Below are 19,290 nucleotides of genomic sequence, written 5' to 3' on the forward strand. Positions count from 1 at the left end.
GTGCAGGGACACCTCACACTAAACCATGTCACCCAACGCTTTGTCTAGCCTGGCCTTGAACACTGCCAGGGATGGAGCATTCACAATGTCCTTGAGCAACCCATTCCAGCACCTCACCACCCTCACAGTAAAGAATTTCTTCCTTATATCCAATCTAAACTTCCCGTGTTTAAGTTTGAACCCATTGCCCCCTATCCTGTCACTACAGTCCCTCATGAAGAGTCCTTATAGGACCCATTTAGATGCTGGAAGGCTGCTGTGAAGTCCCCACACAGCCTTCTTCAGGCTGAACAGCCCCAACTTTCTCAGCCTGTCTTCATACAGGAGGTGCTCCAGTCCCCTGATCATCCTTGTGGCCCTCCTCTGGACTTGTTCCAACAGTTCCATGTCCTTTCTATGTTGAGGACACCAGAACTGCACACAATACTCCAAGTGAGGTCTCCCGAGAGCAGAGTAGAGGGGCAGGATCACCTCCTTAAACCTGCTGGTCATGCTCCTTTTGATGCAGCCCAGGATACGGTTGGTTTCCTGGGCTGAGTGCACACTGAAGCTGGCTCATGTTCATTTTCTCATTGACCAACACCCCCAAGTCCTTCTCTGCAGGACCACCATGAACTTCTTTCTTGCCCAACCTGTAGCTGTGCCTGGGATTGCTCCAACCCAGGTGTAGGACCTTGCACTTGTCATGGTTAAACTTCATGAGGTTGGCATCAGCCCACCTCACAAGTGTGTCAAGGTCCCTCTGGATGGCATTCCTTCCCTCTAGCGTATCAACCGAACCACACAGCTTGGTGTCATCGACAAATGTGCTGCGGGTGCACTCAATCCCACGGTCTGTGTCACTGACAAAGATGTTGAACAAGACTGGTCCCAACACTGATCCCTGAGGGACACCACTCATTACTGATCTCCAGCTGGACATTGAGCCACTGACCACAGCTCTTTGTGTGCAGCCATCCAGCCAGTTCTTTATCTACTGAGTAGTCCACCTATCAAATTGATGTCTCTCCAATTTAGGGACAAGGATGTCATGTGGGACAGTGTCGAATGCTTTGCACAAGTCCAGGGAGATGACATCAACTGCTCTACCCCTGTCCATCAGTTCTGTAGCTCCATCATAGAAGCCCACCAAATTGGTCAGGCAGGATTTCCCCTTAGTGAAGCCACGCTGGCTGTCACCAAGCACCTTGTTGTTTTTCATGTGCCTTAGCTTGCCATCCAAGAGAATCTTCTCCAAGATTTTTAGTTTAAACCATCCTCAAAACAAGGGGTATCTATAGTAGTTCGTTTCAGTATAACTTATTGCAGAGGGCAGGCTGAGTGGTGGTGAAAGTGTAAATTCTTATTTTTCCAGACTTCCAGGAAAAAGACAAAATAAAATTGGGGTAGATTTGAAAAAAGAAAACAAAAATAAGGTATTTGATTGAATTAAATTTCTTTTGTTTTTTTCTTCTGAATTAAATTTCTTTTTGCAATTAAATTGAATTAATTTCTTTTCCTCTCTCATCAAAATCAGGCTTTAGTTCAGCCAGGCTTTTAAATCAGTCCCATGCAAGGATTGTGCATTTGGTTAAGGCTTACTGGATTCTCATACAATAAATATAGAATGTTAAGTCTTTTTGAAAAGTAAATGGAAACACCTTGCTGACATCCAAATAAAAGGATGTTTCTTGTTTTTTCTTTGGGGGTGTTTTGTTTTTTTTAAGTTTCCACAGGTTTTGTGTATTCTGAATTTCCTCCAGAAAAATTAATTGTGATGAAATTTTACCAGAAAAACTTCTCTGGGTGCCAGGAAGCCTTTGAGATCTGGATCTCATATTTCTCAGAACAAAGTGGGACTGCCCCTCTATCCTTTGCATAAAAGATTCCTGGTTTCCAAGTTAGGGTGATGCGCTGGTAGTGCCTGCTGTTTCCTGTTTAGAATATGGTTTAACTGTTGCCCTGGTTAAGGATAACCATTATTATGTGATTCATTAAATACATAGGGTGTTTGTTTTGAGAACCTGAAGGACTTTATTAGTGTAGCAAGTGATTTGAAGAATATGATTTCCATCCCTCAGGTGTCTTGTCTGCATTTCAGAGTTCCATCTGATTGACATCTGCCCTCCTTATAACTTGTTAACTTTTTTGAGAAGATGGGGGAAATCATACAGGCTAATCCTGCAGATGCTGAAGAGCAGTTTCAGATACGGTTTCTCAAGGTGATTGGGGTATATCAGTCAGCCAGAGCATCTTCGAGCCTGTCAGAGAGTTGTGGCAGATCCCAGCTTCCATTGTAGCAATATCCACGGAGGAAGGAGCAAGTCTCTGTTCTTTTCTAATATAATCTATCAAAGTCATGGTTTGAAATCCCTGTCTAACACTTAACAGTGGAAGAGACCTGTTAGTATGTTCACTTGGCAGCATCATGTGTATCAGAAGAGAACAGGGAGTGAGCATGGAAAGATCCTTCCTATGCCAAATGACCTGGTTTTCTTCAAAAATTTTGGTCAGGTCTCTTCATATGTATTTGGTGACTCTTCTAATACTATATACGTAGATTGGTAATTATTTACATTTTTCCCTGACCCAGTCATTCCAAACTTTTACTGGCCTTATCCATTAGTTAGATATTCCCTTCTCCTGATGCCAGTATTTACACTCTTCTGGATCCTGTTCTTGAAACTCAACCAACAATTTCTTTGAGCTGTCTTACTTTAGACAGCACTTTTAGCAACTTAAGCAATAGAGCAAGTGAACTGCAAATTTTAAAACAAGCCATCTTTGTATGATTTTTATTAAGAAGAGACTTATTGTAATACCTCCCCAAAGAAGATTTTTACTGGCTTGGGAAAACTCTGTTTCAGGTTTTCATTTAAAGGAATTTATTTCTTTGTGTTTGTTCTATATATCAAGACTGTCCAGCTGAGAGTAAGCTTCAGTCTCTTAAAGTCCCAAGAACCATATCATTCTGATTCTCTAGCAAAGCTGTTTTTACAGTTTCCAATTTGTTCAAACTTCTGGCAGCATGTTTAAAGCTTTAAGCAGTAGGCACCCAGACCTTAGCAACACATGCTTCATATTGCATGAAGATTTCTTACTTTTATGCCTCCTTTCCAGCAGCTTTGGTTTCATGTTGCATAGGAGTTCATACCTCTGTAAACTGTAGGTCAGCGGCTTTCAGCCCATCCTCTTGTTTTGGCCAATCTGTTTTATGTTCCTTACCAGAGAATTCCATTACCTCTCTCCTTGAGTAAGGGAATGCTAGAGTTGCCTGTAATGGATCCATGTTGGAAAATAAAGATGCTTCCAGACTTGACAGTGAGTTTATAGGAATTATGCTGCCACCTTTATTCTACAACCCTTCTTCCTGCTGCAGTAAGATGATACACTGGACATCAGCTTTGATGAAGAACCCTAGTAGTGTTTGGGGCCACTCTGACATGTTTGTACTGAGCAGTGCAACATCAGGAAACAGATTGAAAGTAATGCGTCCAGCTGGCAAAAGAAAAGAAAAAGGTTGAAATTGCTGGGATTCTGTGCAGTGGGAGTGCACCACATGCCAATGTTTGAAATAAATCACAAAAAGCTGTTAAGTAACCTTCCTTTGTGTGATTGTATTAGTCAGTATTATTCTGCATCTGCAGAAAACTCATTGATTTTTTTAATCTGTGTTACAACTGCAGCATGAATAAGCTTCTCATTCCAGTTAAAAAATCAGAAAAGCAAATACTGACATAGATGGCACAACTGTAATTATTTTTTGACATATGAAATTGTGGCTTTTTACAAGGGCTTTTGACAAGGGCATGTACCACAGGGCAAGAGGGAATGGCCTTTAGCTAAATGAAGGTAGATTTAGGTTAGACATTAGGAAGAAGTTCTTTACTGTGAGGGTGGTGAGACACTGGCACAGGTTGCCCAGTGGTAGCCCCATCCCTGGCAGTGTTCAAGGCCAGGTTGGATGGGGTTTTGAGCTTGATCTAGGGGAAGGTCTCTCTACCTATGGCAGGAGGGTTGGAATTGGATGATCTTTAATGTCCCCTTCAACCTAGGCCATTCTATGATTCTATGAATTCACAGTATTGAAAATTATAAATAACTTTTACATGGCACTGTTTTAAATCTGCTTTTTTTAATAAGCAGCTTTTTAGTTGATACAATGGCAGGTAATTATAGTTTAGAAATCTTCTATATTTAGTCTTTAATATAGAATCTTTTTTTATTATTGATTAGAATCAAAGCATTTCGAACCCTTCAAGAAGCTCTCAAGTGCAACTATGAGCACTGGCAAATATGGGAGAACTATCTTCTCACCAGTACAGATGTTGGAGAGTTCTCAGAAGCAATTAAAGCTTATCACCGGCTCATGGACTTAAGAGAAAAGTACAAGGATACACAGGTGGGGAAATTTTCATGTTAAGGTATCCTATATGTTCATCAATTTTTCTTGTGAGACAGAGAGTTCTGCTGATAGTGGTATCAGTAATCATAGTGCGCATGCCAGTGAACTTGTGTAAGCAGCCCATTTAAGTGTTTGAGATCTGAACCGTAAGGCTAAGTATTTAAAATAAAAATGGACAAAAAGAAAAACCTTTGTATCCAGATTTGCCTCAGACTTTGTGGAAGGCCAAATATAAGCCTTGAGGCTTAAGATCTAAGATCTTAAATCAAACATAATGCATAAGCCCATCTGTCCATAGTGTTTCTGCATATCTTAGGATCAGCAATAATATAAATTATTTAGTTTAAAAAAGGTAAGATTTTCCCATGCATTTGAAATTTTCACAAATGGGCCTTTGAAAGTGGATTAAGTTTCATTAGATTGAATGAACAGATGAAATAATTATGGTTGTGGAAATGTCTCATTTGTTCATGGGGGGCAGGGATGTTAAAAACTTTTTTCAGACTACTTTTTAATGAAATTGTACTTGAGCACAATACTCATTCTACTATAAAACCAACAATGCGCAGGATTAACATTCTATATAAATAAAATCCTTTCAGTTTGATATGGCTGAACATTAAAAGGTCTCAAATTGTCTTTGCACTGAAATATTTCTGAGGAAAATAGTCTTACACATGGTAGAGATTAGCATGTTTGGCAGCTATGGTGTTGTGGCACTGAGCAGTCCTGTGTGTCTATTGCATTATTTTAGTCAGATTGACAACTGACGGGATATAGTATTTGTCCATTTTCTGAGATGGCACAGAATCCTATTAGTGTGGTTTACTAATAATTAGTGTTATATAACTCTTCTCATACAACTTTGTAATTTTTGCGGAAGTGTATATATGCTATGTATCCTAACTTACATTTTTTTTATCCTGATTTTAACTTTGACGTCTGGTATGTAAAGTGCTGTATGGATTTCATCATAACTTCTAATACCATTTCCTCAATTACAAGGATTTTACTAATCAGCCAAGAAAAAATTCGGAGTCTGATGAAAGAGCTTCAGAAAGGCTCTAATTGATAATCATACAAGGAAGAGTATTTCCTTAGCAAAAGAAAAACAAAACCACATAAAAGTAAAAGTTTCTGCTGATATTGTTTGTAAAGCTCACCATTAATTTCTGAGCCTCTCCCTTTTGCCATCTGGTCTGTTTTAAATAGAGATGCTCTATAACCCTCTTGTGCAATTGTATTTAACAAAATAAAATAATGGAATATGCGGAAGCATACACCTCTGTTTCCATGCTAACATAATATGGTCTTCTCTAGTGAAGTTATCACTAGTATTTGTAGTTGTCATAGATTTTAATTGATAGGCTACTAAGCTAGATGCCATAGTAGTGAAAAAGAAGTTCAGTATTTAAAAATACAGAAAAATAAATATGCACAGAACTGGAAGAAACAAGTTGAGTCATTGGTTACAGTTCCTTGTGAAAACAAAGCCAATCACCTACCACTTTTAACATAATCATTGTTGCAAAACACCTCGTGTGAAACTGAATGCATCAAGTAAGAGTGTGCAATTTAATATATAATTTGAAATGTCCACGGTTGTGTGTGGACATCAGATTTTGTTTTATTTTATTTGAGCATAGTATGAAGTCATATTCATAAATCACTAATTTCTTATAGTAACAGTAAAGCATTCATATCTTCATCTGTGATTTCCGGTAGGCCATTGCTGTCTTTTTGTATCAGACTTCTGAGTACAGAATGCCGCTTTGGGAGACTTTGCCTCTAAACTATTCTAGTTATTTAATGATGTCATCCTTGTGGCAGAGGTTCAGGATATCGTGAGGCTTGAAGATATGTACATATAGATTCTGCAGGCAAAATTGAACAAGGAAAAGCTGAAGGGCTCTTTATAAGTAGGCAACAATGCAATATTATAGCAAAGGACATACTTTCAAAAGCCTCAGTTTTCTAGTACTCCCCATAAATGTTATAAGCATTCTTTCTTTTCCTCCTTCCTGGTTCTTAAGGTTCTTCAAATTTCCATGTTCTTTTAATGTTAATGAACCCTATTATACCTTGAAAACCTTTAATACAGATTTATGTAATAAAAAATGAAAGCTTGCTAAATTATCTCTGGTTTCAGCTAGTAGATCAGTCACTAAAAAGGACCCAAGGAGAAAGCTCTACCTGTTGTAATCATCACTTTAACCTCTAAATTAGTGTGAGTTGATAAATATACCTGAAAAATTTCATACTACTTTGTACCACATGCATGCTGCTGGAGACAAACAATGGTTTTTTACTTGGAAAGTTGCAGTTTTGTAAACAATAAACTTATTTTGTGAATGGAAAAGCTGTTTTGCTACATGGCTTTCAGAAAGCAGATCTTTATCCTGTGCTGTCAAAAAACATTACATGAAAAGTATGGACAAATGACTTTTCCCTGCAGTTTTGTGAACTTGAGAATCTAGCAAAGATTTTGTTACCCTTTCCATGAAATATTCTTGTTTTAGTTGCCTGTATTGCCAGACTATTTCTAATAAAAGGCTTCAAGAGCATGTTCCAAGGGTATTTTGGGGAGTGAGGTAAGGAATTACTAGTTTATGGAGCTCTTCTTTTAAGAAGGTTCGTAATGACAATTGTCTTTAATTTGGGAGGAGCATAGGGAAAGCTCATAAACTGCAGATATGTCATTTTGGATCTGGTGTCTGAGGGTCCTCTTCTTACTTGAACATTGTCACGTTTGATTAGTATTAGTGAAGCTTCTAAAAATATTTTCGCCGACTGAATTTTCATATGAAAATAGCTATTTGGAGAACAGTTGTGGAATGGGATTAACTGATAGACATCACAGCATTTAAAATTGATTTGATTTGTTTCTGAAGTTTTGTCCCATGTTTTCTTTTGCTGAGTTTTTAGTCAATACATATTACTCACAGAAGTGAAGGAGGAGGAGGAAAGCAGATTGTGTGATATCATGCTAAACACAAACTCAGCACAGTGGTCATATGGAGCCCAGTTCAGTAGAAGAGGCATTTAAAAAATGCTTGTGTGGGATCCTGGACAGCAGAGCATTGCTGTATTAGTTTAGTATGTATGGCAGTTTAAAATCTCACAAAGAAATTAAAGTTTAACACTTAAGATGACTGGCTAAATGGAAAGTTCTTGTTACGCTGCTAATACTTTTGGATGAGCAGCATAATACACTTGCAGCTTGAAATAGCTTTATTTAACAACTAGGCACAGCTAAAATAGCATTAACGATTCATTACTGTTTAATGGACCCTTTAATCCAGGTCTTCACACTAGTTTTATTTTAACTGTTGTAGTGTTAAAGCTTACATGATGAATTACAAAAAAGGAGATAGATTATAAAGATGAAAGTGTAAACCAAGCCTGAACTCTGTGGGAATATGGGTAATTTTTCAGCTGCTAAATCCTACTGTCTGAGGAAACATTTATTTTTTTTTTCTTTCATGAACAAACAAAATACCATTGTCTTTAAAACTCTTCACAACTGTACATGATATTCATGTGAACTAACTTTCTGGACCTGAGTAACAATTTTGTTAAACTGTGAAATTGATTGAGACGTCATACAATCCACAGAACCAGTTCTAGTGCCTTTTCAAAAGAGAACATAGTTTAATGCTGCTTTTTATACCTCTTCTGTGTTTCTTATTACAATGCTATACTAATGGAAACATCAATACTTGCTCGTGTTTTTCTAGCAAATCCTTATAGAAGACCTGATTGGTTTACTAATAGGGTTTAGTTTCTTAGATTCCAAATCACAAATGTAATATGAATTTTAGAACTTTTGGACTATTAATAGTTGATCATGTTTTCTGTTATCTTAAGTGAAAATCTGAACTTTTTAACAGAAAGAACAGCCAGTTTGTTGTATCATTTTACAATCTGGGGAGAGCTGTTGAGCTGATGTTCAGATGCTACTATGATTTCATACTTGAAACAACTTTTCTTCTATAGAATGACTCAATTGATTCTGAAAAGATACCAGGGAGATACAGATTTTTTTCACTTTTTATATTACATAGATTTATTTCATAACCTCACCAGCCACTTCGATTTATTTGGGTTTTGCCAAAGATTTCCTATATCTGATAAAACTCAGTACTTAATTACTGGCATGTATTTTAATTGAGTCTTTGTACAGAAGAAAATTGCTTTAGGAAAATGACATCACAAATATTAAACTACATATGTTTTTATTAGACTTTGATACTGTCATGATTTTTGCATTACTTTCTGTCAGTAAACCATGTCTTGATTCAGGAGGGTACACTGCTGTCCTGCTTTTATTAGAGTAGTGATATACCTGTGTGGTTTGGGCTACTCAAGCATCATATTTGAAATAGGTTTTATTACTGTCTTGATACTACTATTGCTATTAATGTGATTACATTGTAAGTATTAATCACATGGAGAAAAATGTTGAAACATTAAAGTTGCCAAAGTAGCCTCATGAGTTGGGAACTCCAGCATGAAGGTGTTTTTATACCTTTTGCTGGCCTGTCTTAATGCAAGCCTTATGACAATTCTGTTTTGTTCATATCTTGTTTCTTCTGCAGTTTCTGCATCTCATGCACCACACAGAACAGGTAGCTGTCACTTAAGAAGTCAGAGCTTTTCAGGGAATTATTTTCTTCTAATTTGCCATATGATCCAACTTCTTAATTTACATTTGCTGTCTCATCTTATTGAGAAGGAGCTGAGGCATGACAAAATTGATTTTCAGTGTTCATTCTGGGACACAAAGACTCAGGTCTTTTTCAGGGACACTTGGTGTTTTGTAGGATTTCATACTTGCAAAGCCCAGCTTCCATTGAGTTCACCATCAGCTACACATGCTCAGCATTTCTGCAGGTCAGGTCACACATTCTGTAGCCAGTGACTCAGGAAGCGTGGCTGTTAAATGGACGTGTGTAAAGTTTGATTAAACTGACTTGACTATTAATTCAGCACAGACTTTCCCAAGGTGGTATTCAGTTGCCTCCCAGTTTCCATTTCATCTGCTATCTATCTTTCAGTTTCTACACATAGTTAAATAGAGGTCTGGTAAACGACAGTGTCTTTTGTTACCTGACATTATCTGGTTCAGCCTGTTTACCTATCTTTTTATAACTGTATTATCAAGTAAAAATATCTTTAGGATACTGCCATAATTTCCTATTCTGTCCTTTTTCCTATTCCATTCTAACCTGTCATGGTAACCCAAGTTTTTGTTTTAGCTCTTTGGCCTCTTCACAAACCTTAAAATCTTAAAGGTGAGGTTGAAATTAATTGAATTACACCCTTAGTAATGTATTTCTTAATAAATTCTGTATTTGTCATAGGATATTTGTATTTTACTGAATCATTAATAGACATTAAATATTACCAGTATTATATATACTGATGGGCATTTGAGTTAAAAAAAAAAAAAAAAACAAAAAAAACCAAACTTTCCTGTTGCCTTTTTTCTAAATTCTTTTTTTCCTTTTTTTCTTCTGAAGGTGCTGGCTATTCTGGTCAGAGCAGTAGTGGATGATATGGCAGATCGTGCTGGAGAAGTAGCCAGTGGATTAAAGGGGAAATTGCAAGAGCTCTTTGGCAGAGTGACTTCGCGAGTGACAAATGATGGGGAGATCTGGAGACTTTATGCCCGACTTTATGGAAATGGACAGAATGATAGTGGTGAAGATATTGAAAAGGTAAATGTGTTGTGAGGTGTATGTTTGTATGGATACATACCTATGGTACAAACCTTCTGTTGGCTAACGAACTAGGGCTATAGTAAGACGTGGTCTTGTTCCAGACATGTTTTGGTTTTAGTTTTTCTTTAAGCTTTTTTTTCTGCTTTTCAGGTTACTACAGCACACATTTTGACAGGAGCAAGATGTTATACATCAGGTTTTATGGATTTTAGAAAAATCTTTCTCTTTTATCAGTGCTTTGTTTTAAAACATCCTATGACAGCATATATGCATTGTCTTGGATTTGTATTCTGAAAATTTTTCTTGGCAGCACTCTAATGTTTATATTTCATAGTGGTGCTCATTATTTTTTAAATCAGAATCTGTGATACTAAAAATAATTTATTTCGGTTCTAAAAAAGTGAATCTTAATAGCATGATCCAGTGACATCATAAGCCATCTATATTCTTCTTTGCAATCACCAAGAAAAAAATGCATTTAGTTAGAGTTCCCAGAGTAAAAGTACTTTATCCTTACTTAGCTTAAAATTGAAGTAAAGAATGCTATTTAATTCCTAATCTGTGGAACCACTGGTTTTCTTTATCCATCTCTAGTTTTGCTACATTAACTTCCATCTCTTGTTCCTATCACTTCCCAGGTAATTAAGTTGACTGCATTTCCAAAATAATAATTCTGTGCTGCTTAAAGTGCTTACTTTGTTTTATGCTGCAGTGTGCTTTGCATCTGATATTAAATTTCCAAAATTCAAATAGTCTTGTACACTGCAAAAAATACTTACAGGTTATCAGATCTTCACTGAAGCTGACAATATACAAGGTCAGCATTCACTATGTTTCCTAATGGCCTGGACAAGAATGTCAATCTGGAGGACTGCTTGTCACTTGATGTCAAGCATCTCAGGCAGATGGTCGGGCCTACAAATTGTATGTCTGTGGAGTTAAAATTTTTAGGGCCTTGTTCATTGCTTTCCTCTTTATGCTCTGCCCTGTGAGATGCCTTGTTTAGTCATTGACAGTGTCCATTATACCTCCAATTCCTCCCTTTCTTCCTTCCTTATTTTTCTTTACTGCTGAACAATAAAAGGGATTTGGCCTCTTAAGAATTCAGAAATACAGACACTGCAATATCCTGTAATATATCCTCAAATTCTTACTCAGACATGCAAAGTAGCAGAGGTCCTGTCTATACTATAAATGTAATCACTTCAGAATCTGGTTACATCACAGTAGTTTTTACTAACCCAGTTAAAAATGTGTTTTTAATTTGTAGAGGAGACAGGACTTTAGCTGTGCTTTCCTAATCAGACTGGTTATGGGGCACGCTTACAGCCTAGCTTGCCCTGAAAAATGGAATGATGTTTATAAGTACTTAAGATATGTTTACATATGTATCCCAATATCCTGGTATGACAAATAGATAGAGATCATGAAAGTGTAAAATTGCCTGCAGCCACAGCATATTCATTTACAGCGTAAAATTAATTTGCAATGAGTTAGATAATCACTATTTATTTGCTTCACTGCCACAAGCACCATCATGTGTCAGTCAGATATTAAGTGGATATAATTATTTGTAGAAAAATTCCAGATGTATTGGTGCAGTTTTCCACCTGTGGTCATTATGCAGAAGGCCAGTGAATTCTGAAAGGACATTGTTTTATAGAGTGAATCACAGAATAGTTTGGAAGGAACCTTTAAGATCTTTAAGATCATCTAGCTGCACACCCCCCCCCCCCGCCATGCACTGGGTCACCTTCCACTACACCAGGTTATTATTTACTATATTTTGGCATTGTAAGACAGAGAGATGGCAACAGATCTATCACAGTGTCATCTATGCCCTTACAAAGGTAGGGTTTGACTTTTATTCCATAACGTAGTACTTTATTTAGTGCAAATGTAATTTTATTTAACCATTTCTTTTTCCTAACATTGCATTTGAAAGAACAACCTTTTATGTCTGGCTATTGTAAAAGGTGGATTGATTGCTGGGATTTTTTACCTTTTTGTTCTGCTGACATATCTGATGTCATGAATTACTAGAGTATACAGTTACAATTCACAACAGTGCTTTGTAAATTGAATCAGACAGGGTTAACAAGTTAGGAGTGTAAAACTGTTGAAGTACTGGGTTTGAAGGCTTGGCTTCATTTCTTTTCTTTAGTTTTGTACATATTTACTCTTACAGTGCTATGTATCTGACCTGACACCTCATTCAGTACTTCATGCTGAATGCAGTCCTCTCCACCCCTTTCCCACTGAGGAATCTTTCCCCAGCTCATAACTGTTTCCTTCCAGGATAAATCCAGGTTCCAGAAGTGCAAACAACCAACCCACTAGATTTTGAATTCTTTCCCCTCTCTGACATCTGTCAGCAAAACCCCCCTAGTTTGCTGCAGTGACTCAAGACACATGCAGACTGAAATCAGACTGCTGTAAAAAACTGTTGTTCCTTCTCTTGGAAGTTCTTGCCTCTGCTGGCCAGAACTACAACCAATTATAACATAGGTTATTATGAAAAAAATTAATTTGCTCAGCTTTGACTTAATACACCTATACTGTAATTTACAGTAGCATGAGCAGTTCAATCACCTATGCTATAGTGTGATTTGAACTCCAGTGGAAGAGAGAATTTAGAAGCTTCTGGGGTGATGACCCTCAGATTTAATCTTTGTTCACCAATCAGAATCCTTTTTTGTGGTCATGTACATGTACTCCACTGAAAGGTTTTTATTCCTTGATATGATATTTAAATTCTTTTAAAAGATAATTAAAGAGTTGTCATTGAATCAAGCCATGTAACTTCTGGCATGTATTTGTTTCATATTTCTAATGCTCTAAAAAGAAAACAAAACTCTAAAGCAAAAATCAATTTCTTCTGCTTTTCCTCCCCTTCCATATTGCTTGCATTTATTCTTCCTGTTCATACTGAGAACAAGATCTGTATGGCAGCTAATAGCTGTGTCTGTAAAATACATTATTTGCCAAGAATACATATACAGAAAGAAGGCTTTGATGTATTCAGTTATAATTTTTTTAAGTGCAAAGTTTGTGTTCAGAGTGTGAGTACAAGTATTTTTCCATTTTTCATGTGCATTGAATTACGATGACTTGGCAAACATGGGTCACATCCATCAGTCTAGACAGATTTTTAGAAGACAAAAATTAGACACGTTACTTTATATGCCTCTCATACTTGTGATGCAGTTTTTGTGAAGAACATCTGTGTTACAGCTGGTGATTACTGTTGCAGAGAAGGACACTACTCCAACTCAAGGAAATCAAGCGTAGTAAAGATACATTCATTTTCTGGATTGAGCATTTAATTTCATGGATACTTAAAACTAAATTAGTTTCATAGTTTGCTTTCTTACATACTGACCATTTTTTCTTCTCCTTGCAGTCACTGCAGTATCTCACTAAGGCACATAAATGTGAAATTCAGTCAAGTGATTGGGAGAAAAATGTATCTTCTTTTAAGGAAGTGGTGAAAGGAGCCATAGAGATTGCACATGGTATGTTCTACCTGGAAAGAACTTTTTCATTCATAAAGAGTGTATCAAATATTTATTAAGCTTTGTAACAAAATAATAATACACTTTACACATTAAATTTATTCCTACTATTGGGAGTCCTCTAACAGATAGCATGTAAAAATATACTTGGAATGAGATGGAAATTCTGTTGGGTGGGTCAGTAAATGTATGACTGGTAAACATGGTCCAGTAATTTCATGGTCCAGCAATATCTTAATGCAAGTGAAAATGCATCTGTAGTTCACTGCAGTCATAGAATCATCGAATCATAGAATAGTTAGGATTGGAAAGGACCTCAAGATCACCTAGTTCCAACCCCCCTGCCATGGGCAGGGACACCTCACACTAAACCATATCACTCAAGGCTTCATCCAACCTGGTCTTGAACACTGCCAGGGATGGAGCATGCACAGCCTCCCTGGGCAACCCATTCCAGTGCCTCACCACCCTAACAGTAAAGAATTACTTCCTTATATCCAGTCTAAACCCCTGCTGTTTAAGTTTCAACCCGTTACCCCTTGTCCTATCACTACAGTCCCTAATGAAGAGTCCCTCCCCAGCATCCCTGTAGGCCCCCTTCAGATACTGGAAGGCTGCTATGAGGTCTCCACGCAGCCTTCTCTTCTCCAGGCTGAACAGCTCCAACTTTCTCAGCCTGTCTTCATATGGGAGGTGCTCCAGTCCCCTGATCATCCTCGTGGCCCTCCTCTGGACTTGTTCCAACAGTTCCATGTCCTTTCTATGTTGAGGACACCAGAACTGCACACAATACTCCAAGTGAGGTCTCACGAGAGCAGAGTAGAGGGGCAGGATCACCTCCTTCAACCTGCTGGTCACGCTCCTCTTGATGCAGCACAGGATACGGTTGGCTTTCTGGGCTGTGAGTGCACACTGCAGCTGGCTCATGTTCATTTTCTCATTGACCAACACCCCCAAGTCCTTCTCCGCAGGACCACCATGAACTTCTTTTTTGCCCAACCTGTAGCTGTGCCTGGGATTGCTCTGACCCAGGTGTAGGACCTTGCACTTGTCATGGTTAAACTTCATGAGGTTGGCATCAGCCCACCTCACAAGTGTGTCAAGGTCCCTCTGAATGGCATTCCTTCCCTCCAGCGTATCAACAGAACCACACAGCTTGGTGTCATTGGCAAACTTGCTGAGGGCACACTCAATTCCATTGTCCGTGTCACTGACAAAGATATTAAACAAGACCGGTCCCAACACTGATCCCTGAGGGACACCACTCGTTACAGTCCTCAAATCATCACGTAAATTTGATTGACTGTGCCAGTCAGGAGATGGACAAAACTTAGACTTGCTAAGATTATTCACTGTGTTGTGATATTTATGTTCAAGAAGGATACATATACCTGTTGGACTTGGAGTTATCTTGTCAACATTGCTTTCTGTCAGGCATTCTGCCTCTTTTTGTTTATTCTGGGGATATTACATTAAAAAGTTGAGTATGGAAGGTATCAAGATTTATAGTTAAATGTTGATGTATATAAACTACTGCTATGGAGATAATGCTTTTTTTGGGGGGGGGGTTGTCCTGTGTTTGGATCCTAGTGGCTATAAAATGCAGCAAGAACAAGTCTAATCATCAGGAAGCTTTACAGATACTTTCTTCAGCTCGGCTCAACTTACGTGGCTTGTCAGCCAAAGCAAAGGTAAGAATCTTTGAAAGGTAGGAAGCTGTGTTTGAAAGCTAGGAATCTTTGTTCTTGTCATGAACAGTTCTTTTGCCATAAACCATTTCTGTGTTTTGAATCAACTATAGATCAGATAATACCTGCCTGTCCCAATGCATTATCAGACACATTCACCTCCATTCTGTTAAGGATTCCAGTTTTAAGTAGACTTATTTTCCCTCTGCTTGCTCGGCTTCGACTGAAATAAATCTGTTTGTCTAAGAGATAGCATTGACATTTTAGAGTAAGTTAGAATTTTACTCAAAATAATGGGCAAACAGTTTTAAATGTTTGAAAGAAATCAGTCATTTCAAGTATCTTAAGTATTTCCAAATATCATTCTTGTGTGAGAAGTCATGTGGGAAGTAGGGCAGGCTCAGAAGAATGGATGTAAACCTGCAGAAAGGACCCAAACGTATCAGAACTACATTGCATCACTTGAAGTGTTTTAAAAACAGTTATTTATTAAAAGACTTAAGATTTCAGAAATAATAAAGGAACAGTGAAAATCTCAGTAAGGTTTTCATGGTGGATACCCTTCCAATTCAGATACTGATTTGTTGGAAAATGTCATCGTTTGAATCATGTTTGGTTTTTGGAGTTGTGCCTCTATAGCTAGACATACAAAGAGCTGAGTCTATTTCTGCATCACTATTATCCTGATTTTACCTTTCATCTTGCAACATGAGATACAGCCATTGTTTAACTGAACAGTGATCTGAAATACGTTTTCATTCAAAATACACTTAGTGTCTTAAAGTATTCTTCCTGGCTGTGTGTGGGTTTTAGTAAATGTGAATTACAGAGCATAAGTTTTATAACATGTGTGCTTGTGTTACAAAGTGTTAATCCATCATCAGTATGCTAAACTTGGCTCACTCTCTTTTAAGTCCTGTAATTTTGAGGATAAAAGCCTAAGAAAGTTTTATAAGCAGACACAAGCTGGCTCTGTAACTGTGCTTTAGATACTGGCATGCCAAAGTCATTGGAATGTGGTGGAAAAACGTCATAACATGTATATTTTGTTGTGATTCACAAAATGGTTGTAAAAAAAAAAGTGTGTAGAGTGTGACTGTAGAGAAAACAAAACTACTTGATATGAATTATATAGATACATGTACAGGTGGTTTATATTATGCAAGATGATGCAGTATCTGAAATATTAAGAATAGGTGAGTAATAAATTTTATTAATTCCTGAAGGCACTAATTAAATGAGCACCTGTATTACTGACAGATCGTGGTGCCTCTAAGTTTTACGACACTTCTGAGAAAACTGACATGTTAGAGATAAAGCTGTTGGTATAACCTCACTGTTTGTGCATACTTTGCAAGATGCCATCTTATTTTTAATATGAAGTCATATTGAATTTCCAAAGTCTTGTGGTTTAAAAACTCAGTCATCTTCTGTGAGGCACTGTTTATGCCTGTCCATGCGTGACTGCAGCATCTTCTTTTGTTGCCAATTAAGTCAATATTAGTGTGGAGTTGATTGGGTTTTTTTTTTCCTTTCTTCTTTTGACAGAAAAAAGCACTTTAAAAAAATGGGTTAGGAGCAGATTCAGTAGTTACAATTTCATAAGGAATAAAGGAACAGTGAAAGAAACCTTTAGAAGCTAAAGCTCCAAAATTTTATAGTCAGGATACGCAATTGGAACAAATCAGTAGTTTTTGTACAGTGTTGCTTCTTAGACTTCTCGCCTGTCCTGGGAGCTCCATCTCTAACATTCCAGGTGCTGTGTTGTGCTAGACCTATGATGCACCCACAGTCTGCAGAAGGCTGCAACTCAAAAATGTGTTGTTAATGGGCTTCTTTCTATATGGAGCATTCTGGGCAGTTGCATTCTCCAGTAAATAGTGTAGTGGGCTCTATTCTGCTCCTTGTGCCCATGCATCATTTGTATCTGACAGGTGGGGTCTCTGGAAAGGAGAAAGGTCATGGAGCTGTGTCGTAAATGCATGAAATGTGGGTACTTTTGAGGAGAAACATGAGGCACAAAGGATAATGGTGCATGAAACTTCCCCAGGCTGCATGTAGTTGAATAGATCTCTTGAACTGGAGGGGGGGGAGGTGGGAGGGATAAAAAATTCTATCATCCTGATTTGTTTAAGCTGTCTTAGCCAGAAGGAACCAAGCTTTTCTGTCACATTCTCAGTGTGAGGTTTTTGGGCTGAAAGTCAGAAAAGTTTCTCTGCTACTTGTAGCAAGAATACATGTCTATTTTTGTTTAAGATGTTCCTTTGTTCAGTGACAGCACTGTTCTGAGGCACATTGAAGACCTTGGTTCAGGCCTTTTAAGTAAATTCTTGTTTATATATGTATCTGTAGTGTCCAATTATGTTTTGATGATATAATGATGTACAGATGTATTATAGAGCAACTTTTATTTTCTTAGTTTTTGTCTGTAAATGTATGCTTTTCCTTTATGCCAAATGAAGTGTTAATCACTCTATCTTTGCATAATAAAGGGGAAACATATGGTTGGGGGGTGTGTTCCCCCCCTTATTTCTCTGAACTGGTATTTCACGCAGCCTCCATGTTACTTGAGTCAAGTGAGAGGTCCTGGCCTTGCAATAGCAACATGTTCTGGTGCAGCATGCACAATGCTCCAGTCTGAGCTTGCTTATCTCAAGGCTTTAGAAAAGTCATTTAGCATTCTTCTCCCTCAGTTTCCCTGTAAACATGTGAAAATTAAGATGGCTCAAGAGTTAGCTGCTTTGTGTTCCTGTTATTGTCTTAAGGTCTTTAAGAACAAACTATTTTTATTACTCTGTAGTGTTTTGTTTGCTCTTGTATAACTTAATTAAACACAGATTAATATCTCCACCCACGTACATCTTCACATCTAATGTTAAAACATATTTATTAGAGGTTTTGGAGAAAATGATGCAACAGAACATAACACTGGGAAAAATGGCCATTAAAACTCACAACTACTAATTTATCAGCAGGTGGGTTTGTAAACTGCAGTGACAGTATGTGAGATGCTCTTCTAATTAGAGTTTCATAGTAAACTCTTTTACTTTCAATGGCATCAGGAGTCAGCACAGGCAGTCAGGTCAGAGCAGAAACCCACCACCTACAGGAGGAGGATTTGGCCCTTTTTGCAAAATTCCAAGTGTGTGGCACAGACCTCCGGTCTATATATGTGTGTGTGTGTGTGTGCATGTGGATATATATATATATGCTGCTTATTAGCCACAAAATTTCCATTTTAAAGAGAGAGAGATAGGTGCCATTATGGGTACCAAAAATACAAATGAGGGATAGTGATGTATTGCCTGTATTCTGTCTCTGTGCTGAAACAGAGAAGCTGTATGTATATATTAAAATAATGTGTTTCTTTTTGTCATGCAGCAACTTTTTGTAGATGTAACAAGTAACGAACTTCACAGTGAGGTAGCTGATGAGGTGACAACTATGGACAACATAATTGCTGAACTTCAGGAACTGAGCAACCAGCTGAGAGACCAATGCTGACATATGGACCAGATTTTGTGACGGGAAGATAATAACAACACATTTCTTTTGCCAGAGTTTTATTAACAATTCTTATGCAACAGTGCTCTCAATAAACGTTTTTCTGTACAGTGCTGCTCTTGTGATCAGCTTTGAGATCAGGCTGCTTTTTAAGATTCTTACCTGCTCTCAGTGTCTTGCGAAGCTGCACATTTTGGATCCTCAGGCTGGGAACAGAGTTACTTGTATGTACACAGTGATTATTGAGGGTTAGTTCTGCCTGACTGCATCGCACTCAGGTGCCAGACTTCTGTGGACACCCCACCTATGCTGCAGGTGGGGGAGCAGGAGAGACACTAGGGAAGGTGCAGAGGTAGGAGCTGGGCCTGTCTCCCTCCCCAGCGAGGTGCACAACCAATCAGAGGTAGCGCCTGTCTGCTGCTGGCCAATCAGAGGAGCTGTAAGGCTGTGGTCATTGGTGAGAAGCTGAGGTGAGA

The 19,290-nt window shown here is 38.0% G+C and overlaps 1 protein-coding gene across 1 annotated transcript in view; it reads left to right on the plus strand.

The window, feature by feature from the left end:
* Nucleotides 1-18,927, plus strand: part of TTC27 (tetratricopeptide repeat domain 27) — a 117,130-nt gene extending 98,203 nt beyond the window's left edge. The window contains exons 16-20 of the mRNA XM_005145350.3: nt 4,216-4,381; nt 9,907-10,104; nt 13,511-13,622; nt 15,213-15,313; nt 18,692-18,927. Of these exons, the coding sequence (XP_005145407.2) occupies nt 4,216-4,381; nt 9,907-10,104; nt 13,511-13,622; nt 15,213-15,313; nt 18,692-18,814 (700 nt within the window). The 3' untranslated portion in view covers nt 18,815-18,927. The remainder of the gene's footprint in view (nt 1-4,215; nt 4,382-9,906; nt 10,105-13,510; nt 13,623-15,212; nt 15,314-18,691) is intronic.
* Nucleotides 18,928-19,290: the final 363 nt, after the last annotated feature.

Source organism: Melopsittacus undulatus, chromosome 3, assembly GCF_012275295.1.
Source record: "Melopsittacus undulatus isolate bMelUnd1 chromosome 3, bMelUnd1.mat.Z, whole genome shotgun sequence".
Classification (NCBI taxonomy): Eukaryota; Metazoa; Chordata; class Aves; order Psittaciformes; family Psittaculidae; genus Melopsittacus; species Melopsittacus undulatus.